This window comes from Phytophthora sojae, assembly GCF_000149755.1.
Source record: "Phytophthora sojae unplaced genomic scaffold PHYSOscaffold_3, whole genome shotgun sequence".
NCBI lineage: Eukaryota > Oomycota > Peronosporomycetes > Peronosporales > Peronosporaceae > Phytophthora > Phytophthora sojae.
This window is the reverse complement of record NW_009258117.1, coordinates 460,400-484,961: the sequence shown is the minus strand read 5'-3', so window position 1 is coordinate 484,961 and position 24,562 is coordinate 460,400. Positions and strand designations below refer to the sequence as shown.

General features: G+C 56.4%; 13 protein-coding genes and 1 non-coding gene across 14 annotated transcripts; 9 read left to right on the top strand and 5 right to left on the bottom strand.

Annotated features, from left to right (window-relative positions):
* Window positions 1–37: 37 nt before the first annotated feature.
* Window positions 38–110, top strand: PHYSODRAFT_t767. Its single transcript has one exon. It is a non-coding gene; the product is annotated as a tRNA-Arg (tRNA).
* A 177-nt stretch (window positions 111–287) lies between these two features.
* On the top strand, window positions 288–2,159 carry PHYSODRAFT_312563 (hypothetical protein; the record flags this gene model as incomplete). Its single annotated transcript, XM_009523656.1, has 2 exons — window positions 288–808; window positions 866–2,159. 2 exons carry the CDS (start codon window positions 288–290, stop codon window positions 2,157–2,159), a joined length of 1,815 nt encoding a protein of 604 aa, XP_009521951.1.
* A 94-nt stretch (window positions 2,160–2,253) lies between these two features.
* Window positions 2,254–3,011, bottom strand: PHYSODRAFT_327533 (hypothetical protein; the record flags this gene model as incomplete). Its single annotated transcript, XM_009523655.1, has 3 exons — window positions 2,254–2,266; window positions 2,322–2,845; window positions 2,910–3,011. 3 exons carry the CDS (start codon window positions 3,009–3,011, stop codon window positions 2,254–2,256), a joined length of 639 nt encoding a protein of 212 aa, XP_009521950.1.
* A 928-nt stretch (window positions 3,012–3,939) lies between these two features.
* PHYSODRAFT_312562 (hypothetical protein) lies at window positions 3,940–5,644 on the bottom strand (the record flags this gene model as incomplete). The annotated part of the gene is made up of 2 exons (XM_009523654.1): window positions 3,940–3,956; window positions 4,927–5,644. The coding sequence occupies 2 exons, from the start codon at window positions 5,642–5,644 to the stop codon at window positions 3,940–3,942; spliced, it is 735 nt and encodes a 244-aa protein (XP_009521949.1).
* Window positions 5,645–6,150: 506 nt separating this feature from the next.
* Window positions 6,151–6,822, top strand: PHYSODRAFT_327531 (hypothetical protein; the record flags this gene model as incomplete). The annotated part of the gene is made up of 1 exon (XM_009523653.1): window positions 6,151–6,822. The coding sequence occupies one exon, from the start codon at window positions 6,151–6,153 to the stop codon at window positions 6,820–6,822; it is 672 nt and encodes a 223-aa protein (XP_009521948.1).
* Window positions 6,823–6,999: 177 nt separating this feature from the next.
* PHYSODRAFT_327530 (hypothetical protein) lies at window positions 7,000–8,190 on the bottom strand (the record flags this gene model as incomplete). Its single annotated transcript, XM_009523652.1, has 1 exon — window positions 7,000–8,190. One exon carries the CDS (start codon window positions 8,188–8,190, stop codon window positions 7,000–7,002), a length of 1,191 nt encoding a protein of 396 aa, XP_009521947.1.
* A 268-nt stretch (window positions 8,191–8,458) lies between these two features.
* PHYSODRAFT_327529 (hypothetical protein) lies at window positions 8,459–9,429 on the bottom strand (the record flags this gene model as incomplete). Its single annotated transcript, XM_009523651.1, has 2 exons — window positions 8,459–8,712; window positions 9,393–9,429. The coding sequence occupies 2 exons, from the start codon at window positions 9,427–9,429 to the stop codon at window positions 8,459–8,461; spliced, it is 291 nt and encodes a 96-aa protein (XP_009521946.1).
* A 457-nt stretch (window positions 9,430–9,886) lies between these two features.
* On the top strand, window positions 9,887–11,998 carry PHYSODRAFT_491658 (hypothetical protein; the record flags this gene model as incomplete). The annotated part of the gene is made up of 1 exon (XM_009523650.1): window positions 9,887–11,998. The coding sequence occupies one exon, from the start codon at window positions 9,887–9,889 to the stop codon at window positions 11,996–11,998; it is 2,112 nt and encodes a 703-aa protein (XP_009521945.1).
* Window positions 11,999–12,260: 262 nt separating this feature from the next.
* Window positions 12,261–13,451, top strand: PHYSODRAFT_297869 (hypothetical protein; the record flags this gene model as incomplete). The annotated part of the gene is made up of 1 exon (XM_009523649.1): window positions 12,261–13,451. The coding sequence occupies one exon, from the start codon at window positions 12,261–12,263 to the stop codon at window positions 13,449–13,451; it is 1,191 nt and encodes a 396-aa protein (XP_009521944.1).
* Window positions 13,452–13,628: 177 nt separating this feature from the next.
* Window positions 13,629–14,300, bottom strand: PHYSODRAFT_327526 (hypothetical protein; the record flags this gene model as incomplete). The annotated part of the gene is made up of 1 exon (XM_009523648.1): window positions 13,629–14,300. One exon carries the CDS (start codon window positions 14,298–14,300, stop codon window positions 13,629–13,631), a length of 672 nt encoding a protein of 223 aa, XP_009521943.1.
* A 506-nt stretch (window positions 14,301–14,806) lies between these two features.
* Window positions 14,807–15,568, top strand: PHYSODRAFT_488026 (hypothetical protein; the record flags this gene model as incomplete). Its single annotated transcript, XM_009523647.1, has 1 exon — window positions 14,807–15,568. One exon carries the CDS (start codon window positions 14,807–14,809, stop codon window positions 15,566–15,568), a length of 762 nt encoding a protein of 253 aa, XP_009521942.1.
* A 402-nt stretch (window positions 15,569–15,970) lies between these two features.
* Window positions 15,971–17,732, top strand: PHYSODRAFT_312558 (hypothetical protein; the record flags this gene model as incomplete). The annotated part of the gene is made up of 5 exons (XM_009523646.1): window positions 15,971–16,202; window positions 16,298–16,809; window positions 16,906–16,983; window positions 17,064–17,100; window positions 17,128–17,732. The coding sequence occupies 5 exons, from the start codon at window positions 15,971–15,973 to the stop codon at window positions 17,730–17,732; spliced, it is 1,464 nt and encodes a 487-aa protein (XP_009521941.1).
* A 192-nt stretch (window positions 17,733–17,924) lies between these two features.
* Window positions 17,925–18,797, top strand: PHYSODRAFT_327523 (hypothetical protein; the record flags this gene model as incomplete). The annotated part of the gene is made up of 1 exon (XM_009523645.1): window positions 17,925–18,797. One exon carries the CDS (start codon window positions 17,925–17,927, stop codon window positions 18,795–18,797), a length of 873 nt encoding a protein of 290 aa, XP_009521940.1.
* An 89-nt stretch (window positions 18,798–18,886) lies between these two features.
* Window positions 18,887–24,207, top strand: PHYSODRAFT_354183 (hypothetical protein). The gene has a single exon (XM_009523644.1). The coding sequence runs from the start codon at window positions 18,981–18,983 to the stop codon at window positions 22,200–22,202; it is 3,222 nt and encodes a 1,073-aa protein (XP_009521939.1). The 5' UTR covers window positions 18,887–18,980; the 3' UTR covers window positions 22,203–24,207.
* Window positions 24,208–24,562: the final 355 nt, after the last annotated feature.

Genomic DNA, 24,562 nt, shown 5'->3' with positions numbered 1-24,562 from the left:
ATGACATGTGCCATGGTCAAAGAACCCCCAGTGTGGTGTCCGCGTGGCCTAATGGATAAGGCATCGCCCTCCGAAGGCGGGGATTGGGGGTTCGAGTCCCCTCGAGGACGCTTTTTGCGCGTCGGCGCCACCGCGCGCAGCTTCATCAGTCTGTAGCGAACGTTTTCTCCATTATCTCCTTGTATCGTCAATGCGAGGAATCGCGAAAAAACATACGTGTTTGGATAACTCCCGGGTCTTCATTGGCTGATTACAACTCCCATCACCAGCTAGCCTTAGGTAGCCCGATGGCGTCGCCGGTCTCCGACGCCGCCCTGGAGGCCTCGAACGCGTCTTCTACTGACCCAGAGACTCGTCACTCGAACGCAGCCGAAGCGACTCTACCTACAGCCCCGGAACTGGAGACAGACGCGCGTCAGCCGCAAGTGGAGACGGCAAACACTACTGCAAATGACGGAGAAGAAGAATCCAAGGAGAAGAACAACGAGCAGGAAGAGGAGAAGGAGATGCAGCATACGCGACATAGCTCAGCTCGATCGCGGGACTTGGACATGCTGGCGGACACTGTGCGCTCGATTGTCACGGACGTCGTAGGAACGGTAGGCGCGCCGGTGGACAAGGCACAAAGTGAGGACAAGACTGCGGTGGTGGAGACCGTGGACGGCTCTACTGACGTGGGCATTGACATGGCTACAACCCCTGAAAGTGAAGAAGCTGTAACAGTGAGAACCGAAGCACCAAGTGTACTTCGTGACAGTGACAAGGAGACCACCGACGCTTCGGAGGTGGGGGAGCAACACGATGAGGAGTCTGTAGAGATGGGTACCCAAGACTCTCCTGGTGAAGACGCTACTGCCGCTCTGAGCACCCTGGATGATACCGCTGGAAGCTCGCCGAAGCGCCCGCCAACGGCCTCGGAGGAGACCGATCGAGCTCCCAAAAAGAAGAAGCGTTCCGAGTACTCGGACGAGATCCGTGCCTTATGCGTCCACAGACATCAGACTGAAGGGGCTTCCTACGCGACGATCTCGAAAGAGCTCGAAATCCCCCATGACACAGTGCGGGCGATTGTGCGGAAGGCGAGGCGCACTGGTAGCGTGAGCTCGGCACCACGCAGCGGACGCCCGAGGAAAACGAGCGGGATTGTGGACAAATTGATACTTGAAGCTGTGAGGGCCAACAAACAATGCAGTGCGAAGGCCATTCAACAGGAACTGCTACGAGTGTTTGGCGTCAAGATTTCGCCCGAGACCGTGCGGCGGCGGGTGCTGGAACATACCAAGCAGCGGATACAGTCCGTCTCGGGTGGGGGTTCTAGTGGTGTGTCTGCAGTGGCAGAAGACAACAGTGAGTCTGGGACTGCCATTGCGCTCGAAGTGGCAACACCTTCCGATGGCAGGGCACGCGTAGCCAATTCCTCTTTATCCGACTCGGTGTCATTCCAGCAGTTGCTCAACGAAGAAGCGCAGCCTGCGTCAGAGTCGGTTAACATTCTCAGCTTAGCAGCAGCCACTACTAAGGGCAATCGGGATACGCAGCCTGCAGACTCCTCTCCTCCCCATACTGTCAGCGGTGCGAACAGCGATGCACCTCAGGCGCAACCTGCCGAGCCATCTCAGTCGGAGGATGAGCCAGCACCCCAGAAGCGGCGACGCAGTGAGTATAGCATTGAGACGCGTGAGCAGTGTGTGGCACTCCGAGCACAAGGTCAAGGGTATCGACAAATTGGTAAGGTCTTGGATATGCCTCACACCACTGTGCGAGCAATTGTCGAAAAGGCTCAGCGTACGGGCACAGTTCTTCCTGCAAAGCGCAGCGGCCGCCCACGAAAAACAGACGACATCGTGGACAAGGTCATCTTGCAGGCAGTCAAGTCGAATGAGAAGAGCTCCGCGCGCGTGATCAAGGAGCAGTTGCTCGCGGCGTACGGCGTGCGCATTTCGTGTGAAACAATTCGTCGCCGCGTTAAGGATCACAGTCGCCAGTGCATGTTGGCGGCATCGTCCGGGGGGATTCTGGAGACGCTGCCAAATGATGGCTCTGCATTCAGACAGAACGCATCGCAGGATCAGGGGCTGCTAGCTGTGGCAATGACAGATTCCTCGTCAATGCCACCAGCAAACATCGTCGCGTTCGACGAGAATGGGGTGCATCTATAGTCGGTGATGGTGATGATTTAGTAGTATAAACGTTTACTTCCTGAAGCTCGTACCTGTACTGACTTCGTGTGGATATTTGATTGTGTTAGACATTTTAAGCATGGCTGCTGCATGTACTGTAGTACACTGAATGAAAGTGTCGAAAGAGGCATGAAGATGCACTCCCGTGTCTTGGTCTGAGCTTCGATCGCCCAGATAGCTTGTTCTCGACGCCTCGTTGGCTCGCTAGGTGCCAACGCTTTCTCCGTGGTGGCAATTTGACTTCTCAGCGCGTTCAACCCGCCGAAACTCGAGCGCAGCGTCAATCTCACGACCGCCTCCACTGTATCAGGTGTCTTGGCAGATTCCTCCGTCACGCGCACTTTGAACTCACTGCTACTGGAACGGAACAAATCTTCCATCGACTCGCTGTTCTCGTAGTGGTGGGTCCTGCCAAACAGTTTGGCCTCCATCTCCATGCTGCCGCTGTCGTCGTCAACTGGAGTCGTCCTTGAGGCGTAGTTGTGGTCGTAGACTCGAGCTGCTCGTATCAAGTCGATCATGGCCTCCGCGGTTTGGTTCATGCACATTCGAGCAGCGTTGACCTCTGATCCCGATGATTGCTTGGTCCGGCGAATCCGCGTAGCGAGGTAGCGCAGGTCCGAAGCGTTCTTCTTTACTTCTTGGATCTCATCCTTGATGAAGCGCTTGGACGTTGAGGAAGAACTGACCGCGACTGCGATCGTACTTGCTGAGGCCGCTCTTCAGGACTTTGAGGAACTTGAGTGTGGCGTTCGCCGTCTGGACCAGCTCGAGCTCGAGCTTCGAGAACTCTCGCTTCGCTGCAATACTTCGCTCGTCCGACTTACTCATAGTTGTCGGTGACAACTTGTCGGGCCCTTGGCCCTTGCCGGAATGGTGTGAGCTCTACACCTCGAACGACAAACGAAACTGATCTATGGAGTTGTGCGACAAGCGCGACGCATGCGCACGTGTAGACGATTCATCAACGCCCAGTACCTGTACAACTTGAATTCGCCTATCAAAAGGTTTACGGTGGAAGTCCATGTAGGTAGGTTAAGTACAGGCGTCCCCGGGCTAGTCCCGGCTGTATATTTTAATGTACCTCGCACAGGAAGTACAACAAGCTCTCAAGATTTGCGCGCTACTTCTGCAAGAATATTGATTTAGATGAGTGTACAGCGAGACCTACTGCGACAAGTGGCACGTTGCGGGAATACCTCCAGTATTCTTGAGCTAAGCTTTTAGTAAATCAGTACATACTCATTTATGTTCAGACCGCGTGAATCTTGTTGATTCGCAAACATCATAAGTACCGAATAGGCCGGGGACGCCTGTAACAGTATTCGTGACTGATCCGCACATCGTGTGCATGCGCGCATGCCCCGAGGGAGCGAAATGATCTCCAGCACATGAAACAATTGGCGGGAACCCGGGTACCCATCGGGACCCCGGTTCCCCCAAAACTACCGGTACACATGTATGAGCAAATGTATTGAAGTGTTGGTCTATGACCTACATAGAACGCAGCTAAAGCTCAGTAGGGGAACGGAAGGTTAATTCACCTTCGCCCTCGTCCTGTGTCTCTCCACGAAAATCCAGACGTTTGCCTTGTGCAGCGGTACAGTGCTTCCCGGTCTCATCGCTATCCTCCTGCTCATGAAAGATAAACTTGGACATGGTAAGGTATGTTATTTGGGTCTATTCAGTACCGGTGGCATATTTTGAGGGTAGTCCTTCATCGACAGCACTTAGAGCATCTCCAGCGGTGGGTCTTATCCTAAGACGTAACAGGGTCTTTGAGACCACAATTTTACAGTTGAGACCCGCGCAGACCGACTTACTTCCAGCGGTGAGTTCTAAAGCGAGTCTTATAAGTCCATTCCCGCATGTGAGAATTGCATTCAGTCTTGGTGCAATCTTTTAAATACGGCGACTCTTCAGTTTTTATGGGTGGCATTAAGATTGTGGTCCTATTTTAAGACTCGAAAGCCAATCGGTAGGTCCCGGTGAAGTTAAAACCTGCAATAGGACCTTCTGGTGGAAGCCTACAGCGTTACTTTTAGGATAAAACCGTGTTTGAGACCAACCGCTGGAGATGCTCTTAGGTATGAGGGTTTAACTTGCCCCGAGGGTACCAATATGGAGACCAAAAATAAAATAAATAATTCGCGATTTGGTCGGTATCATTTGCGGGAACCCGGGTTCCCGCCAATTGTTTCACATGTTCCCTTCTCAGGGCGAGTGCCGGTCGAGTTGGCCCAGCTCAAAGCTGGTGATCGAAAGGTACAGTCAATGCTTAGAAGAGCACGAGATGATCTTGCAATGCAAGTACCGAAGTGTACCGCTCAGTCTAATAACCACCCGCTTAGCAACTATGTACTCCGGAGTAGCTCGGAAACAATTCCGCTCTCAGTTCACAAACTACTTCCAGCAATTTCAAGCTGATATTGATCAGGACCACAAAATCCAGGCAGAGACTTTCATGACTTTAGTCTGCATCGTTGGAATGGAAACAAGAAGGACCAAACAAGTAAGATCTTTTGACCACGCAGTACTCTCTTACTGCAGCTAACAAATATTAACCCGAAACTGTTAGCCCTTGCCAACACAAGGAAGAAAAAAAATCTGGATGATCGGCTCATAGATTGAGTTTTGTTAGTGTTGAAACTCATGAACTGTCCTTATCATACGCAAAATGACTCTCGGTTCCAAGTCCCAGTTCACAAGCTCGCGCTCTTCTTGTTTTCCCGTGTTGGGCTGGAGCTCGAGTCTCCTACGAGTTTGTTCGCCACACCTGCCACTGCCTCCTTGGCCCGTTCTGCCAGTGAAGGCGACAACGCCTTCTCTGTCGCCGAGATTTGGTTCTCGAGGGCGTTGAATCCGCTGAAGCTGTCACGCAAAGTCACCCGCACCACGGCCTCCACCGTGTCAGCAGACTTGAGGATGCCTCCACTGGAACGGGGCTCCATCTTTTTGCCGCCAGAGCCAAACAACCCTCCCTTGGACTTGTCGGGGTCCTTGACCTTGTCGTTGTTGCTGAAGAGCCCACCTTTGTTCCCCTTCTCTTTGTCGTCCTTGTCACCGAGCACGTTGCCCAGGATACCCGAAGTTCCTCCCGACAGTCCGTTGTTCTGGTCGTAGACGCGCCCAGCCTTTTTCAGGTCGTTCATGGCCTCCGCAGTCTCGTTCATACTGATGCGCGCAGCGTTGACCTCCGATTCGGTTGGGCGCTTGCTCTTGCGGATCCGCGTCGCCACGTGCCGCAAGTCCGAGGCCAAGTCCTTCGCGACTCGAATGTCGCTCCTCATGAAAGACCGTGAAGTGTTGCGGAAGCGGAGTCCGTGGCGCTTGTCGTACTCGGCGAGATTCCTCTTCAGGACCTTGAGGCACTTGGTCGCGTCGTTTGCCGTCTGGTGCAACAGCAGCTCCAGCTTGGAGAACTCTTGCTCAGCGGCGATGCTGCGCTCGATGGACTTGCCCATGTCTTCTTGGGGGTTGATGTGTACTTAAGGTCGCCTTGAGGTGCTGGGCACTTGTGGTCACCTTTCGAAATGAGCAGCACCGCTATGGTAGACGTGACTTAGCCGTTGCCGTTCCGTTGGCACGCTTCTTAGACGGAAAGCATTGGCTGAAAGCGACAACTAAGCGACACCCAGAAAGATGTGGGCGGGCAGTTCTCACTCAAGGACAAAGGACCTGTGGTGCTATGAGGATAGCTAGCTGACAAGGCTTCACAAGAATCTATGAATTCATTCAATGTTTTGCGAAGGTATATCTGAGAAGTTGAAAGTGTCTTCAACATGAGAAGTTTTGAACGCAGCCATTATCAGTTCTCGTTCGGCGTTTTCTCAGCCAGCACCACGCCGTTCAGTTAGCGCTTCCGCGCTTCCAGAGCTCAAGCCTCGGCTCATTTCAAAACGTGACCTCAAACGCGCAAGTCGCCACTCAAACACCAACACCAACAGCCTCAATACCCCAATCAGCATCCATGGGCAAGCACGCCGATCACCACGCCGCCATTGAGAAGGAGTTCGCGTCGCTGCAGCAAGTGCTGATCCAGACTGCCGGCGACGTCTCCGCCTGCCTCCGACTGCTGAAGAAGAACCTCTCCGAGTACGACAGCCGCCATGGCAACCACTTCACCAACACGGCCAAGTCGTTCATGCGGAGCGACATCCGCAACGCCAAGGACGTCTCGGGCGACCTGAAGCACGTGGCCCACCAGATCAACAAGAGCCACAAACCGTCCAAGGCCGAGGTGAACTCTGCTCGCAACATGATGAACGCCACGTCGAGGGCCATGGACGTCCTCAAGACCACGGCCCGCAACTACGACGAGAAGAACGGGCGCGCGACGGGCGTCAAGGGCGCGATCAAGAACGCCATGGGCAAGAACGACAACAACTCGGTCGACAACCTGGGCGGGGGCATCCTCGGCAGCCCCGACACGGTCGAAGCGCTGGTCAAGACGACCATCAAGGAAAACTTCAACATGAACGTGCTGAGCTACCAGATCACGGCAGCGGAGAAGTCGCTGTCATCTCCGTCCATTGTCGACCGAGCCAAGGAAAAAGTGCACGAGGTGAAGGACAAGCTGAAGGGGGGCAAGGCGAGTCCGACTCACGGAGACCACCAAGTCAAGCACACCATGACTCCATGAGCGGATCAACATGATAGCGAACCTGGCAGGGCTGCACTGCACGTCTTAGCTGGAAGCCAATGCATATCGATAATGAAACAATGGCCACCATCCGTTGTTCATCACAACCACTCTAAGTTACACATAGCCAACAAACATACTGCCGCAGACATCCGCGGCCTTGCCGGTGCCGTCCCATTACTCGTGTTCAAGGGTTTCACGCAAAAGCGCTCGGACGCTTGGTTCTCGCGTCATGTTGTGAGCGTCAACCAAAGCGTTGACCGACTGTCGTTGGACGTTCAGCAGACACTTCACAATAGGGAACTGCCCCAATGTAGCAGCGGTGATCAACACTTGCGGCGACGCGCGTTTCTTGCTCGTGAGGGTTCTCAACAGGCTGATGCGTCCGGACGATACTGCATTCGACACAGCCTTGTCGAAGGCGTCGGTCGGGACTCGACCCGTAGTCAGTAGGAACTCGGCGGTGTCAGTGTAATAGCAACGCGCTGCATCTACGAAAGCTTCACCAACCAGCGACGTCGAGGGGTGAATGGTATCATACAAATACTCCACGGCGTCTTTGCGGGCATCGCGAGCCATTCGAACAAACAAGTTCTGGCCGTCTGCGTACACTGGATACGCCTCGTACAGCATCTTGACGATCACTTTGTCGTCGTTCTCCATCGCTTTCTCAAGCGCAGCATCCAGCTTCCAGCCAAACAAGTTCTGGCCTAGGAGGTAGCGCACCACATCCGCATGACCGCCGCACACCGCACAGTACAGGGCGTCTGACCCGCACGGCGACAACGCCACATACTTCGACTCGAGGGCGTGCGCCACGCCCAGCTTGACCACGTCCAGGTGGCCCTCCGCCGCCGCTTCATCCATGACAACCCACGTCGCGTCATCGACACGATAATACGCATTCCGCTCGTCCACGGGCTCCTGGAAACTGTGCTCGAACTCGCCCAGCAGGTAGTTGGCGGCGTTGAGCCTCCCGTTCTTGGCGGCGGCCGCAGCTGCAGTGGCCAGCACTTCCAGCTCGTCGCGATACTCGATTTCATCTCGCAGCAGACGCATGGCCACTTGGTTCCCGAAGCCAGCGGCCACCACGAACGTGTCCGACGATTCGCACCGGAACCGCTGTAGAACGTGGTGCAAATCGCACGCCTGGTTTCTCATGACCGCTTCAACGAGAGCTTCTTGGGGGGTCATGGCCAATCTGTTGATCGTCTCCATGGCATGAGGCAGCGCTATAATTTCAGGAGGGAGAAGGACGAACTGAAGCGACTTGCACGGATGGACGTAATCTATCTCGGTGAGCTGCGTGCGAGCCCGCTTGGTCGTCTGGGAATTCCCCACGTAGGTGAGAGCTAGCTTCTTCTCCATTTCTCTCCGCTTGTCGAGACAAATTGTTCTGATGGGACTGACCACTACATGTAGTTTTTTTTTCCTTTCCAGTCTTTCAACAATCAGGTAGGTAAAGTAACGTTAGATAAAGACACTATGCTCATTGATTCACATTACGATAGGCGCCTCGCTTGGCTGCTCAGCTGAGGGGGAGGTTGCTGTTGCTGTTGCTGTTGCTGTTGCTGTTGCTGTCCGCCTCACCAGCCTTCCCATCCTAACTTACACGTATCCGGCGATTAGTTTTGACTTACACCGGGTTGCTGGCCGTGGACGTGCCAGACGCAGCCGCTGAGGACTTGTCCGCCAGAGGCGGCAGGTCGCGCATCATGGTCACCGCCTCCTCCACGGAAATGGTGGGGTCGTTGGCCAGGATGCGCTTGAGCAGGTTCGTGGCCGCCAACATGTCGTACAGTCGGCTCTTGGCGTTGGCGATGGCGAAGCGCACCTTGCGCACCGCCAGCTTCTCCTGCGTGTCGGACCTCGCTTCTTCTCCATTTTCCGCTGCAGCTATTGTGTGTTCTTTTCCAAATTACCGCGGGCCGAGCCAAATCTCCGGGGCCACTAGGATTGGTTATAGGCGCCCGTTTAAGTACGAATCGGGCTTGACATGCGGGCACTTGGACCATATGGTTTGGGCCCGGAGATCGAGCAAATGACTTGAGTTTTGTATTTGGCGATTGGAGCGGACCGCCGCGACTTGGAAAATTTGGCCGGAATTCACAATAATTCTTTTCTTATAAGCTTGTGATGGGACTGACCACTTCTTTTATTCCTTTGCTTTTCCCATTATCATCTACAAGTACAGTTCCTCTTTTCAAAGCTGAAGCTTTGGAGGAGCTCACAGCAGTGACGAGCTGCAATATCTTTTGCTGTGAGCTCCCTGACTCGCAAACGCGCAGTGCATCCAGCACCTCACACTACAGTACCTAAGCTTAGTTCAGATCAGAGGATGTCGCTCCATGGCTTTCATCGTTGGGTAGTCTTTCTCGGCATGCACAGTGTATCGTCAGCTACCACCTCGCTTGCAGCCGCGGTACACGTGCACATGATAGTATCATTGATACTGTACCGCTCGTAGAGACGGCCGAGTGCCCTGTACATGTATCACCATCGCAGCCAGCCCCAAACGTTCCTGGTTCCTGGTGAGCACGCCCATCGCCGGCTCTGGCCCCAATATCCACGCTTGGCCAGGTGCCCGAGCTCCATGGCAGCGTCCATCTCAAAAAGCAGCCAAGCTGGCGCACACGTGCTGACCAGCCTCGGGCTGCAACTCGGGCTGCAAAATGCACGCTCGCGACTAACGCATCTCCGCTCCGATTAACGCCGCGAAAGGTTGCAGGAATCCTTGACGGCTCGGCTTTCGGCGCGCGCACTGGTTCACAATCCCGTCCCGCTATCCCCAATCACGCGGGCGGAGACGGCCCACGCAGGGCAGCGCCAGCCACCTGGTGCAAGTCCGCGCCGCGCACTGGCCCAGGTGGCGTCCCACTTCAGTTTGCCAGTTCAGCAGCGGATACCGAAGTGACTAAAGGTCCCCGTCGTTAATCAACACCGAGACAGAGCGCACCCTCGTCCCGTCCTGGCATCGCACCACTTAAGAGCTCACTTCGCCTTCTGCTTTGAGCCCCGCAAGCGCCTCCGTCCTCAAAGCTCAAGCTCAAGCGCCAATCGAAGCATGTCGTGGCTCAGCGCGCTGACCGGGATGCAGCCGCGCCGCGTGAGCGACCGCTACGCGCTGCCCAAGCCCACGTGGCGCCAAAAGGTGCAGCACTACGCGCCGATCTTCCGCTGGCTGCCCAACTACAGCGTGCAGCGCGACCTCAAGTTCGACATCGTGGCCGGCGTCACCGTCGCCATGATGCTGATCCCGCAGGAGGTGTCGCTCTCCACCATCATGCACGTGCCGGCCCACCACGGGCTCTACACGGCCGCCACGGCGCCGCTCATCTACGCCATCTTCGGCTCCAGCACGGTGCTGTCCGTGGCCAGCGGCTCCGAGGTGTCGCTGCTGGTCGGCAGCACGCTCGAGGACATCGAGGACCAGGACGAGCGCGTGGCCACGGGCATCCTCATGGCCTTCCTCAGCGGCTGCATCCTGCTGCTGGTGCGCATCCTCAACCTGAGCCAGATCGCCGACTTCTTCTCGCGCCCCGTCATGGGCGGCTTCATCTCGGCCGGCGGCCTGCTCATCATGCTCTCGCAGGTCTCCAACGCGCTGGGCATCAAGTTCAAGTCGCAGGACTACCCGCCCGCCACGGTCTACCAGATCTTCAACCACATTGGCGACACCAACCTGAACGCCTTCGCGGTGGCTGCCGTGTCCATTGTGTACTTGTTCTCAGTCAAGATCATCAAGAAGCGCTTCTTCCCGTCGCCCGTGCTCATGCAGCTGTTCGAGAGCGACACCCCCGTCACCAAGGAGCAGGGCAAGCCTGAGGAGGAGGAGCGGTTCCACCAGCCCCAGAAGAACTCGGGCCACGGCTTCTCGCTCACGGACCAGCAGTACAACGCCTACCACGCGCAGACCACGCCGCAGGAGGAGCGCGAGTCCCTGACGGACGCTGGCAAGAACGGACTGACCTTGGAGCAGCCCAAGTCCCAGGGCGCGTTGGTGACCATCTTCCTCATGCGCACGCTGTGTGATCTGGGTCCCCTGGTCGTCTGCATCTTCGGAGGCATCGTCGGCTACGCGCTGGGCCCGTCGCACCTGAAGCTGACGGGAGACATCCCTGGCGGCTTCCCGGAGCCCAAGGTGCCCTGGTACGGCTTCACCTCGCACCTGATCGACGGCGACCGCTTCGGCACGATCCTGTACCACGCGCTCACGGTGTCGGTGGTCGTCTTCCTGTCGAGTATCGCCATGGCCAAGCGTCTGGCCATCCAGCGCGGCGAGGACATCAACACAGAGCAGGAGCTGACGGGCATCGGCATTGCCAGCGTCGTGTGCGGCTTCTTCCAGGCCATGCCCCCCACGGGCGGTATGTCTCGCACGGCCGTCAACCTGCAGAACGCGCACACTCAGTTGGCGTCGATCATCACCTGTCTGATCGTGGTGCTGGCGCTGTACACGCTCACGGGCACGCTCTACTACCTGCCGAGCGCCACGCTGGCGTCGATCATCATCGTGGCGGGCTGGTCCCTGGTCGAGTTCCGCGAGGCCAAGTGGCTGTTCCGCGTCAAGCGCGACGAGTTCTTCGTGTGGTCGGCGTCCTTCGTGCTCACGCTGGGGCTGGGCGTGCTCAACGGCCTCATCGCCTCCATTATCTGCTCCATCCTGGCGCTCATGTGGAAGTCCAAGGTGCAGCCCGTGGCCATCCTCGGCGAGCTGGACAACGGCCGCTTCGTCGACCGCGAGAACTTCCCCGAGGCCAACCACCTGGGCGACATCATCGCCATCCGCGTCGAGAGCTCGCTCTACTTCGCCAACTGCGAGCGCGTGGCCCAGTTCGTCGAGCGCGAGATGGTGCGCCTGCAGACGCTGGGCATCACCACGCGCGGCGTCGTGCTGGACACGTTCCACATGAACGACATGGATGCCACCACCATCCAGGTGCTGTCCGACACGCAGGAGAAGCTGGCGGTGCGCAAGGTGCGCTTCGCCATCGCCAACGCCAAGAGCCGACTGTACGACATGTTGGCGGCCACGAACCTGCTCAAGCGCATCCTGGCCAACGACCCCACCATTTCCGTGGAGGAGGCGGTGACCATGATGCGCGACCTGCCGCCTCTGGCGGACAAGTCCTCAGCGGCTGCGTCTGGCACGTCCACGGCCAGCAACCCGGTGTAAGTCAAAACTAATCGCCGGATACGTGTAAGTTAGGATGGGAAGGCTGGTGAGGCGGACAGCAACAGCAACAGCAACAGCAACAGCAACCTCCCCCTCAGCTGAGCAGCCAAGCGAGGCGCCTATCGTAATGTGAATCAATGAGCATAGTGTCTTTATCTAACGTTACTTTACCTACCTGATTGTTGAAAGACTGGAAAGGAAAAAAAAACTACATGTAGTGGTCAGTCCCATCAGAACAATTTGTCTCGACAAGCGGAGAGAAATGGAGAAGAAGCTAGCTCTCACCTACGTGGGGAATTCCCAGACGACCAAGCGGGCTCGCACGCAGCTCACCGAGATAGATTACGTCCATCCGTGCAAGTCGCTTCAGTTCGTCCTTCTCCCTCCTGAAATTATAGCGCTGCCTCATGCCATGGAGACGATCAACAGATTGGCCATGACCCCCCAAGAAGCTCTCGTTGAAGCGGTCATGAGAAACCAGGCGTGCGATTTGCACCACGTTCTACAGCGGTTCCGGTGCGAATCGTCGGACACGTTCGTGGTGGCCGCTGGCTTCGGGAACCAAGTGGCCATGCGTCTGCTGCGAGATGAAATCGAGTATCGCGACGAGCTGGAAGTGCTGGCCACTGCAGCTGCGGCCGCCGCCAAGAACGGGAGGCTCAACGCCGCCAACTACCTGCTGGGCGAGTTCGAGCACAGTTTCCAGGAGCCCGTGGACGAGCGGAATGCGTATTATCGTGTCGATGACGCGACGTGGGTTGTCATGGATGAAGCGGCGGCGGAGGGCCACCTGGACGTGGTCAAGCTGGGCGTGGCGCACGCCCTCGAGTCGAAGTATGTGGCGTTGTCGCCGTGCGGGTCAGACGCCCTGTACTGTGCGGTGTGCGGCGGTCATGCGGATGTGGTGCGCTACCTCCTAGGCCAGAACTTGTTTGGCTGGAAGCTGGATGCTGCGCTTGAGAAAGCGATGGAGAACGACGACAAAGTGATCGTCAAGATGCTGTACGAGGCGTATCCAGTGTACGCAGACGGCCAGAACTTGTTTGTTCGAATGGCTCGCGATGCCCGCAAAGACGCCGTGGAGTATTTGTATGATACCATTCACCCCTCGACGTCGCTGGTTGGTGAAGCTTTCGTAGATGCAGCGCGTTGCTATTACACTGACACCGCCGAGTTCCTACTGACTACGGGTCGAGTCCCGACCGACGCCTTCGACAAGGCTGTGTCGAATGCAGTATCGTCCGGACGCATCAGCCTGTTGAGAACCCTCACGAGCAAGAAACGCGCGTCGCCGCAAGTGTTGATCACCGCTGCTACATTGGGGCAGTTCCCTATTGTGAAGTGTCTGCTGAACGTCCAACGACAGTCGGTCAACGCTTTGGTTGACGCTCACAACATGACGCGAGAACCAAGCGTCCGAGCGCTTTTGCGTGAAACCCTTGAACACGAGTAATGGGACGGCACCGGCAAGGCCGCGGATGTCTGCGGCAGTATGTTTGTTGGCTATGTGTAACTTAGAGTGGTTGTGATGAACAACGGATGGTGGCCATTGTTTCAATATCGATATGCATTGGCTTCCAGCTAAGACGTGCAGTGCAGCCCTGCCAGGTTCGCTATCATGTTGATCCGCTCATGGAGTCATGGTGTGCTTGACTTGGTGGTCTCCGTGAGTCGGACTCGCCTTGCCCCCCTTCAGCTTGTCCTTCACCTCGTGCACTTTTTCCTTGGCTCGGTCGACAATGGACGGAGATGACAGCGACTTCTCCGCTGCCGTGATCTGGTAGCTCAGCACGTTCATGTTGAAGTTTTCCTTGATGGTCGTCTTGACCAGCGCTTCGACCGTGTCGGGGCTGCCGAGGATGCCCCCGCCCAGGTTGTCGACCGAGTTGTTGTCGTTCTTGCCCATGGCGTTCTTGATCGCGCCCTTGACGCCCGTCGCGCGCCCGTTCTTCTCGTCGTAGTTGCGGGCCGTGGTCTTGAGGACGTCCATGGCCCTCGACGTGGCGTTCATCATGTTGCGAGCAGAGTTCACCTCGGCCTTGGACGGTTTGTGGCTCTTGTTGATCTGGTGGGCCACGTGCTTCAGGTCGCCCGAGACGTCCTTGGCGTTGCGGATGTCGCTCCGCATGAACGACTTGGCCGTGTTGGTGAAGTGGTTGCCATGGCGGCTGTCGTACTCGGAGAGGTTCTTCTTCAGCAGTCGGAGGCAGGCGGAGACGTCGCCGGCAGTCTGGATCAGCACTTGCTGCAGCGACGCGAACTCCTTCTCAATGGCGGCGTGGTGATCGGCGTGCTTGCCCATGGATGCTGATTGGGGTATTGAGGCTGTTGGTGTTGGTGTTTGAGTGGCGACTTGCGCGTTTGAGGTCACGTTTTGAAATGAGCCGAGGCTTGAGCTCTGGAAGCGCGGAAGCGCTAACTGAACGGCGTGGTGCTGGCTGAGAAAACGCCGAACGAGAACTGATAATGGCTGCGTTCAAAACTTCTCATGTTGAAGACACTTTCAACTTCTCAGATATACCTTCGCAAAACATTGAATGAATTCATAGATTCTTGTGAAGCCTTGTCAGCTAGCTATCCTCATAGCACCACAGGTCCTTTGTCCTTGAGTGAGAACTGCCCGCCCACATCTTTCTGGGTGTCGCTTAGTTGTCGCTTTCAGCCAATGCTTTCCGTCTAAGAAGCGTGCCAACGGAACGGCAACGGCTAAGTCACGTCTACCATAGCGGTGCTGCTCATTTCGAAAGGTGACCACAAGTGCCCAGCACCTCAAGGCGACCTTAAGTACACATCAACCCCCAAGAAGACATGGGCAAGTCCATCGAGCGCAGCATCGCCGCTGAGCAAGAGTTCTCCAAGCTGGAGCTGCTGTTGCACCAGACGGCAAACGACGCGACCAAGTGCCTCAAGGTCCTGAAGAGGAATCTCGCCGAGTACGACAAGCGCCACGGACTCCGCTTCCGCAACACTTCACGGTCTTTCATGAGGAGCGACATTCGAGTCGCGAAGGACTTGGCCTCGGACTTGCGGCACGTGGCGACGCGGATCCGCAAGAGCAAGCGCCCAACCGAATCGGAGGTCAACGCTGCGCGCATCAGTATGAACGAGACTGCGGAGGCCATGAACGACCTGAAAAAGGCTGGGCGCGTCTACGACCAGAACAACGGACTGTCGGGAGGAACTTCGGGTATCCTGGGCAACGTGCTCGGTGACAAGGACGACAAAGAGAAGGGGAACAAAGGTGGGCTCTTCAGCAACAACGACAAGGTCAAGGACCCCGACAAGTCCAAGGGAGGGTTGTTTGGCTCTGGCGGCAAAAAGATGGAGCCCCGTTCCAGTGGAGGCATCCTCAAGTCTGCTGACACGGTGGAGGCCGTGGTGCGGGTGACTTTGCGTGACAGCTTCAGCGGATTCAACGCCCTCGAGAACCAAATCTCGGCGACAGAGAAGGCGTTGTCGCCTTCACTGGCAGAACGGGCCAAGGAGGCAGTGGCAGGTGTGGCGAACAAACTCGTAGGAGACTCGAGCTCCAGCCCAACACGGGAAAACAAGAAGAGCGTGAGCTTGTGAGCTTGGATCACGAACTGATCGACTCGATCTCTCCCGTTAAGTTCGGAACACTTCACCATTTCTGTTTCCGTGCATAAGGACACTTCATGATTCAACACGAAGAATAGCTCACTTGACAAAATCGAAAGCCATGAGCCGGTACAATAGCTCACACTTTCTCCTCAGCAGTGCGCGTCTCCGGGAGTAGATAGCCGACTAAACTGCAACAAATTCAAATTCAAAAGCTCACACTTTCTTCTTCTCGTCTCGACAAGATCTAAACTTTTCATGTTGCTGTACTATGTTCGGCAGCAGTACAGGTCGTCAGGAGGTCCTTCTCATTTCCATTTAAAGTAAACAGCGCGGCTGACTGGAGATGTTGCGTCCTTGGCTGGTTGCTCACTTGTCCATTCAAAAACAAAAATGATCTACCCAGCCACAACCGACATCCCCGAGGAGATTCTAGCTGCGTCCGTGGTGGCGCAGAAGAACGCCGATGATGATCAATCTGACCTCTGGCTTTTGTTCAAGAGACTTTCACGGCTTTGGCCAGCTGTGCACGTGAGCTACCGCGGCGGCCAATACTCTGTCGAGCGAATTCTTGCCTTGGACGCGTATACTCGAGATACGTCTCTGCTTCGTGTTGTGCTCGTTTGTCTGGGGGCACTGATACCGGCGCAACTTTTTATTACTTATTAAGTATTGCCCAGGAAGTGGTACCCCTGGAAGACTCTGCATTCGGATGGTAAGCCAACTGCGTGTTCTGGGTCCGCGCTGCGATCGTGATCGGCGCTTGCACCTCTTTAATCCTTGCCCAGGCCAAATACCTTGTGAAGTACGTCGTGATACCTCGCCGTCATTTTCTCCTCGTCATGACGAGCGTGGTCTCCCTACAGATAGTCATAGCGATCGCCGTTGCGGCGTGCGTGTGCTTCCCAATTGCATTCACCATTCTGGCGATGGCTCCAGCTTTTAATGCGTTGATGGCTTTCTCGCTGTACGCTGTGTTTAGGCCGCACTTTATCCGCCAAATTCTGCAGCACAAGGACGAACTCTTTCGGTTTATGACCTTCTTCGCCTCGCAACAATTGGTTGCGATAGTATACCCTGCCTACCAAGTTCTCTTTGAGGCGGCAAGTGACACCAAGTACGAGCTTCTGGTGGTTTTATTACTCCCCATGATCAAGTTGGCGCTGAAAAATATTATTTTGCTGTGCTTGACACACATGGAGGACATGCTGTCCGAGGCTGTCATCTTTACAGTCGACTTCTTCAACTCGTTGTATCTGTCCACGAGTATGGAGAGCTGAACATCAACCCAAACGGTGGTGATCATCGTTGCTATTGACGTCGTGCAGTCTGCTTCCGTTTTATTCAAACTACACCGACGAACATCTGGTCTGTTGGCTACTTTGGATGAGACGCTGAATGGTCAAGCAGATGGGGATACCGATTTTGGTGAGTAGAGCTTGCCGTCTTTATCGCACTGACGTGTCCAAGAGTCAGAGCCGCAAAGAATTCGAGCCCATTCCTGCCTTCCACACTCGGTGTGGGTACACGACCAAACGTTCCTCAATCAGCACGGAAACACGCGTCTCCACGGATCGATGGATATGCTACGGCTGCAAAGCTCTTCTGCCCCAAGCAGCATCATGCTAGTCAACACCGCGCAATTTCAACATCGACACAAACCGCGGAAAGTATCGACGTGGGCCGGACGGAGAGAGCCGTTTTCCAAGAAGTATTCACGACTGAGGGCATCGTGCTCACTTCGTACCTTGACGCGGCTGTGCCTATTTTCTTCGGCACATTTCTACTCGTGATGGTCCGCCTCCCAAATGCAAAATACCACACAGACCAAGCCGGTGTCGCTACCGACAACATCGGCGAAGTGGTGGGCTCGGTTTTCATTTTCGCGGCCGTAGAGCTGTTGTCGTTTGGTCTGCTAGCGATTGCGGTCTACCGGACCTTGAGACTAAACGTGCTTTATCACCCGGCGTTTGTGCTGGAGACTCAAGCGGAACTGGTTCAGAGCAAGTTATTGACGTGGGTCATCTTGACGATGGCGTACCGAGTCGTGCACTTCGGGACGTTGCGCTTTGGAGCTAGCTCGTCAGCTCTGTCTCACCCATTGTATATATGCTTTGTGTGCCTAGGTATGAATTTTACTTTTAAGTTTGACTGAATCGCCAGCTCAAGTTGAGTCTTCATACTTTAAAAAATGTGTGAAATCACTGACAAAGATCCATAGGTGTAAACTTTTTACGATTGCCAATACGATGGCTACAGTACATTGGCTGTACATTAGGAATACGTTTTCACAAGTTTTCAGGAACCTGTGAGTATTTATACGTTTTTGCTTTTCAGCGCAAACCAAATGGCCGGGGAGGACGGCCAGCAACGCGCGTCCGAGTGGTCCTTCCGTGAGCCGCTGTCGCTGGACGATGTGGAGCTGCGCCAGCGGCAGGTGCTGGAGGACGGCGAGGTGTGCGACGTGAGCTACGCGCACTCGATCCAGGGGCGCGAGACGGCCAAAATCACGTACAAGGAGCTGCGCAAGGTCTGCTCGAACCTCGGGGTGCGCTACTACAAGAACAAGCCCAAGGACCTCATGATGGAGCTCATCGCGCAGAAGAAGCTCAAGGGCCAAGTACCGGAAAGCTACCGGTTTCTCAAGATCACGAGAGAGCGGAAAACCGACAACAGAGAGCGCGTCGTTCTCCACAACGACGTGGAGAACCGCGACCCCATGGAGAACCGAAGCCTCTTTGACAACCAGGTCCAGGACGAAGAGGACCAAGAGGACCACGAGATGTCGGAGGCCCACCAACTGTTCATCAGTCCCAAGCGCCAACGTACAGCAACAGACCCCATCACCATCACCTCAAGCAGCGCCACCAACACATTCCTGCAGCCAGTGAGCCCCGCAGCGTCCGAGTCGGAACATCGGTCCTCCTCATCGCCCGGCTACGGGTCGGGGTCTGGGTCGGGCATTCCGTCGACCTCCGCGTCCGTCACGGATCGAAATCCAGGCGAGATGTCGCTGAAAGACCGCAGCGACACCTTCACGCTGCTGCGGCACGTGCGGCAGCAGATCCTCGACGTCGAGGAGGAGATCGCCGCGCACACGGAAAGCGGCATCGTGCAGCTGTCCAATATCAAGACCCAGCGTCTGGCAGAGGACCTGGAATTTTATCTCTCCGAGCGACACGCACTCATGCAGAAGCTCGCGAGCTCCAGATTCAAGTGAAGTCACCATCTTATCGTTCTCCTACTTACCTCCCCCTCTCCTTCAACGGTATTTCTCTCCACGGCAGCCATAGTTCGTCCACATTATAACGTTTCACAGGTCCCCGACCCGCAAGAACGAATACTTTTTTCCCGCTGTTTTAGCTCTCAGCAGTCAAAAGTCTTCCGCCCTTGAAGCCTCGAAATGGCGGGAACGCTGAGCCGCTTCTTCGAGTCGGCGTCGGCGGCGACTGGCGCCTGCGCGCGCATCCGCGCGGACGCGGCGCTGCTGGAGAAGGCCCAGGGCCTCTACGACCAGATCCTGCCGGCCGCGCCGATGGCAGGCGCGGCCGAGAGCAACGCGCGCAGCGGCGACAGCGAGCCGGACAAGATCTGGGCGCTGGTGGCCGTCGTGGCCACGGGGATGGCGCAGGAGATCAAGCAGGAGCAGGCGGAGGAGGACAAGCGCCCGGCACATAGTGACAAGGCGCTGGGGTGGGACCTGGTGCAGCTGCTGGCCGAGGCGGGTGTGGGGCTGCAGGAGTTCCTGCTCTACTTCACGAGCCTCTTCAACCGGCTGCTGCTGGAGCCCGAGCTGCTGGCGGCCACGACGCTGCTCAAGGAGGAGTTCACGATCGCCACGCTGCTCTTCGAGAAGTACCGCGTGCTGTGGGAGGCGCTCGCGCCCAAGAGCAGAGCGAGGGGCGTCGTCCACACCGATCCAGAGCCCGAGCGGAGTCTGCTACTGGAGGAGGAGGGCCAAGAGCATACGGAGACTAAGACGAGGGCGCGCCACCGGAAGCTGTTCGAGGGAGGCTGGCTGCTGTTCCTCTTGGCGAAAAGGAGGCTGGGCGCGCATTATTCGGGGCTGGGACAACTGTACAACTTGCTGCTGGCGACGCTGCACCTGGTGGTGACCAATGCGCAGGCGTCGCAGGCCTCGGTGGAGGCCGAAGTGGCGGCGGCGCTCAGTGCCATGGGCGCACTTGGAGATGGCAAGGCGTCGCCGGTCAAGCCTGCAGCGGGGGTGAAGACGAGCGCGCAGATTCTCGAGGCGCTGTGCGCGGCGCCGAAAGTGGATCCGGCGGACGTTTCGCGCGCGTCTGAACACCTGGGGCTTGTACTGCAGCAGCTGAAAGATGAAGACGTGCTGCAGAGGGAGGAGGGGGAGAATGGCGTGCTGAGTATGACGCTGTTCGCTGATGCGGTGCTGGAAGCGAATGTGGAGAGACTTTCGGACAGATACAAGGAGGATTACCTGGATGGCTGCGGGAAGCTGGATGAGCGGTTCTTCTTGGATGCTCGCATTCGTCGTGCGATTATGGGAGCGAAACCCGCGGATACTGGTAATGGAGGAGCGGGCACAACAACGACTACGGGCTCAAGTGGCAGGTTGAGTACCAGTCGAAGCGCGGCGCATGCGATGCTGTCTCCAGTTCGTCGCAATATGATGGCACGGAGACGAGAGACCGGTGCCAGTACCCCGTCTTCGCGTGGAGCCATGACCCCTCCTCGCCACCACCAGCAACCATTCCACGGTCGTGGAATCAATTCCCCTCTGATGCATTCATGGCAGTGGCAAGGCTCACCAGGAGGCGCTCGATTCCTTCCTCCTGGCATCAGTCCCCGGCCATCGCCGAGCTCCATGCGCACTCCTGTTAGTGCGGCTGTGGAGACGAGCAACTGGGTACGTGAGACCTTGTCAAGTACGATGCTGACTCCCGTGACTCCGCGACTTCGTGGGCTCTTTTCGGATTGTGCAGTGGACCCAACAGAGCGTATCATTCGTGTATTGGGGGAACATTCAGATCTGCTGCTTGCAGCTCGGACAGCAACCCGCGTAAGCTCGAGAAGAGTGCGCTCGACGGTTATGATGATGGATGATGGCCCAGATGACAACGCAGACGAAAATGGTAGCGGACGGAACGCATCGTATTCTTCGGGCGTAGATGATAGCCTCAAGCGCACGAAAAACCTGAGCATCGTGCTGTTCTACCGCGTCCTCGAGCCGTTGCTGGTTTCGGAACGCGAACGACTACGCAACAACGACTTTTCCAAGCTGCTCAACAACGAGGTGTTTCTAGCGGCATTGTTCGCGTGCAGCGCTGAGGTCGTGCTCAAAGCTCACTCGCTCATCACGATTTCGTACCCGTTCCTGCTCGACCACCTGCGCGTGAATGCCTTTCACTTCGTTACGACCAGCGAGAGCTTTGTCAAGTACGCACCAAAACTCCCTGCAGCGTTGAAGAAGCACATGGGAGACGTGAAGAACCGCATTCTGGACTCTCTCGTGTGGCGATCCGACTCGGCGCTTTATCAGCTCCTTGCGGGTGTTCGCCGCCCGCCCACGTCTGTTCCAGGAACCCCGCTCTCAGCTGCATCGCCTAGTACCCCGAATTTGACTGACCGGCTGAATGGAAACGGCGTCGGAACTCCGAGTGGGGCAGCAGGACATGCCCCCGTACTGCGTCTCTTTTTCCGTATGGTGCTTTCGCGTGCGGCTTCCAGGATTTACCAGCTTTGCAACCTTCTCGGCTTGGACTCTACGGACCAAAACCAGATCTGGACTGCAGTGAAGGAGTGCATCACATCCCACCACTACCTTCTGAGGGACCGCCACTTGGATTTGATCGTGTTGTGTAATATTTATGCCGTGTGCAAGGTTTCGCGTGGCCCGAATGTATCCCAAGCTGCGTCAACGATGTCATTCAAGCGTTTGCTGGCATCCTACAAGCAGCTCAACAGACAAGGACCTACTGGCACCAATGCAACGGGTGGGAGCCCGTTGGTTTCTTCGCGTAATGGAGAAGGAGTGACGCACGGTATCAAGCTTGACAGCGAGCATTCGCGTGGAGATATCATTAAGTTCTACAACCGCTGCTACATTACGCCGATGAAGGCCTTCATTCTCCAGTTTCAGTGCCAGGAGTCGCAAATGGCTGCCGCAGACGCGGTTGTGGCTGAAGCTTCAGGGGTGCCTCAAGCGGTTGCCCCAGGCTTTACTCCTCGACGAGAAGGCAGCAACGGTGCTATGGGGCTAGCCACATCCACGTCCGACGCGGAAAGTATCGCTCAAGCCGCGTCGGAAGCTGTTCAGAAGCTGCTCAAAGCTCAAAGCAGTTCGTCAACCGGCGCCAACGACAGAAGCAGCGTGCTTCCTAGCACGCCACCCCGTCCCAATCGCCGTGGCGTGCGATCGTCGCCTTTTGTTTCGTCGCCGGCTGTGTCAGCGCTACAGATGTTCACCTCGGCGGAAGTGGAAACGCTGCCGGTATCGATGCACCAGTCGTCGCCCAAGCGCGTTAAATCCTCGAACGTGTACATGTCGCCGCTGCAACAAGTGCGCTTGGATCGGCGTTCGCAGCTGACGCCGCGCTCCCATGCCCTTTACGCCATTGGCGAGAGTCCGGCTCGGGTAAGTTACTGAGTTACGTGTTTTTCATCGATCTCGTCGGTTCCAAGATCTGACGTGTTGCTGTTTGCAGGACTTGGCCTTGATTAACCGTGCTGTCAACGAGCCCATGCGCCACGGCCGTGGCCCCCCTCCACTCGTTGTGGATAGTGACACTGAGCAAGACGGCGTGAGCCCCAGTGTTACCCCTGCCCGCAAGAAACAGAGAACTGTAGCTTGAAGTGGACGCACAAAAGTTGTAGCAGCAAGTAGCTTTGTAGATTATGCGTAATATGTGACCCATTTTCGCTACATTTGTGAGTTCGTGTCTGATGAACGCCGTGTTAATGAGGGGAAACGTAGGTCGCCGCTCTGCTCAGGAGTTGTGAAACAAAATATTTTTCGTTATCTAATGTGCTGCGGCTCTGACCCGTGCCGACTTCCGCGGTGCATACATGTGTCGGGCTATTCGTTTTGTTCACTCAATTCTGCTTCAAAACACAATCTTCATCTCCTCGGAGCGCCTGCGCTCCACTTAGATGCTGGTGACTTCGACCTCCGGCTCATCGCTTTCGCTGCTGTCTTGGCCGTTCAGAATCGGGTGCGGGGTCTCGTCCTCGCTGCCCAACTCGTCCGTCACGGGGTCGTTGTCACTGGCGTTCAACCGGCCACGCATTGCCGCGCCTTCCTTCAGCTGCCGCACCAGCCAGCCTTCGTCGGCCATCGACAGGTCATCGAACGTATCGCGAGTCGTGTCGTACGCAAAACTAAACTCATCAAAGTGCGACTCATCGCTGGCGTTTGCGACAGTCGATGCCTTCTTTCCGTTGACAGCCTTGGGGTTCTCACCAATGGTTTCGTCCACGTTCATGTTACGGAAGTGCTCGTGCACGTTCTGCATCAACTCTTCAGTAGGCGGGATGAAAGGCGGCTCCACCTCCTTCTGCTCAAGCTTCTCCCAGTTGATGGTAGCGAAGAACGGGTGTGCACGCACACCGTCAATGTCAATGCGCTCCGCAGGATCACGAACCAACAACTTCTGCATCAGATCGATAGCATCCTCGTCGATCGGAGGGTACCGCTCGTACTTGACATCCGCAGTCTGAATCTTCTTATACATCTGCGAGATGTTCGGGTCAAAGAACGGAGTGCTTCCGGTCAGCATTTCGTACAGCAACACGCCGTAGCTCCACCAGTCCGCTTCCATGCCATACTGCGGCTTCTGCGTCAGCAACTGCTCCGGGGCAATGTATGCAGGGGAACCAGCGAGCGTTCCGGCCTGCGAGTAGTTGTGGCTACCCGGTTCTCCTTCAAGACGAAGCTGCTTCGAAATACCAAAGTCCACAAGGCGGATGTTGCCAGTCTTGTCCAGCATGATGTTGTCCGGCTTGAGATCACGGTAGATGATACCGTGCGCGTGCAAGTATGAAAGTGCAATAGCGAGTTCTGCCGCGTAGAAGCGAGCGCGCTCGACCGTGAAACGCCGGCCACTGCTCGTCGACACGTTCGGGTCCATCTTCGAGGAATGCATATGCAAATACAGGTTGCCACCCTTGTAGTAGTCCATACCGAGATAAAGCTTGGTCTGCGTCTGGAAAGCGAAACGCAAGCACGTCAGGAACGGGTGGCGGACGCCAGACAAGATGCGGCGCTCCTTGAGCGCACTCTCAGCTCCTGACTGCTTGTCAATAATTTTGATAGCGAAGTACTCGTCCGGGTTCAGGTGGCGCTGCACCAGCACCACGGTACCGAAACCACCCTGGCCCAGCACTCCCACAACGTCGAAGTCAGAGAACGACAACGCCAGCGAACGCTTTGTGAGGCAGTACTGGTGGAAGCACGCCGGGTGCTCCGCAATCACCATCGGGTTGGACGTAACACGGCGTGTCTTCGTTGCCGATGCACTGCGCTGACGGAACGACAACACAACACGAGAGATACGCCGCGCCGGGGTGAACGTGATCTGCAGTCCAAACTTGCCTTCAGTCGTCGAGCCCGACACGGTGTTAATCAGACGGTGTCCCGAATAGCCGAAGGCGTGGTGGTCATCATCGTCGGCCTTGTGGGCGACCTCCTCGTTCACATCCGTGGCCAGCAGGTACTTGCTCGCGTACAGCGCGGCGAAGTGCACGAAACCTTCGCGTCCGTGGTAGATGCCCTTGAACACGCAGGACGGCTGCGTGGTCTCGCACGTCTCCAGGTCGAAGAGCAGCTCCACGTCCTTGCTCAGCTGGCGCAGGAAGGACGGTAGGCGCTCGATGACGTTGTCCGGCGACGTGGCTGTAAGCAGGTGCGCTAGGTCGTTGAGGAACTTCTCTGCCAAGTGCGTGGTGATGGACGACTCGATGGACACGACCTCCTCCGCCGAGCGCGCCGCCGTGGGCGTGGGCGTGGCC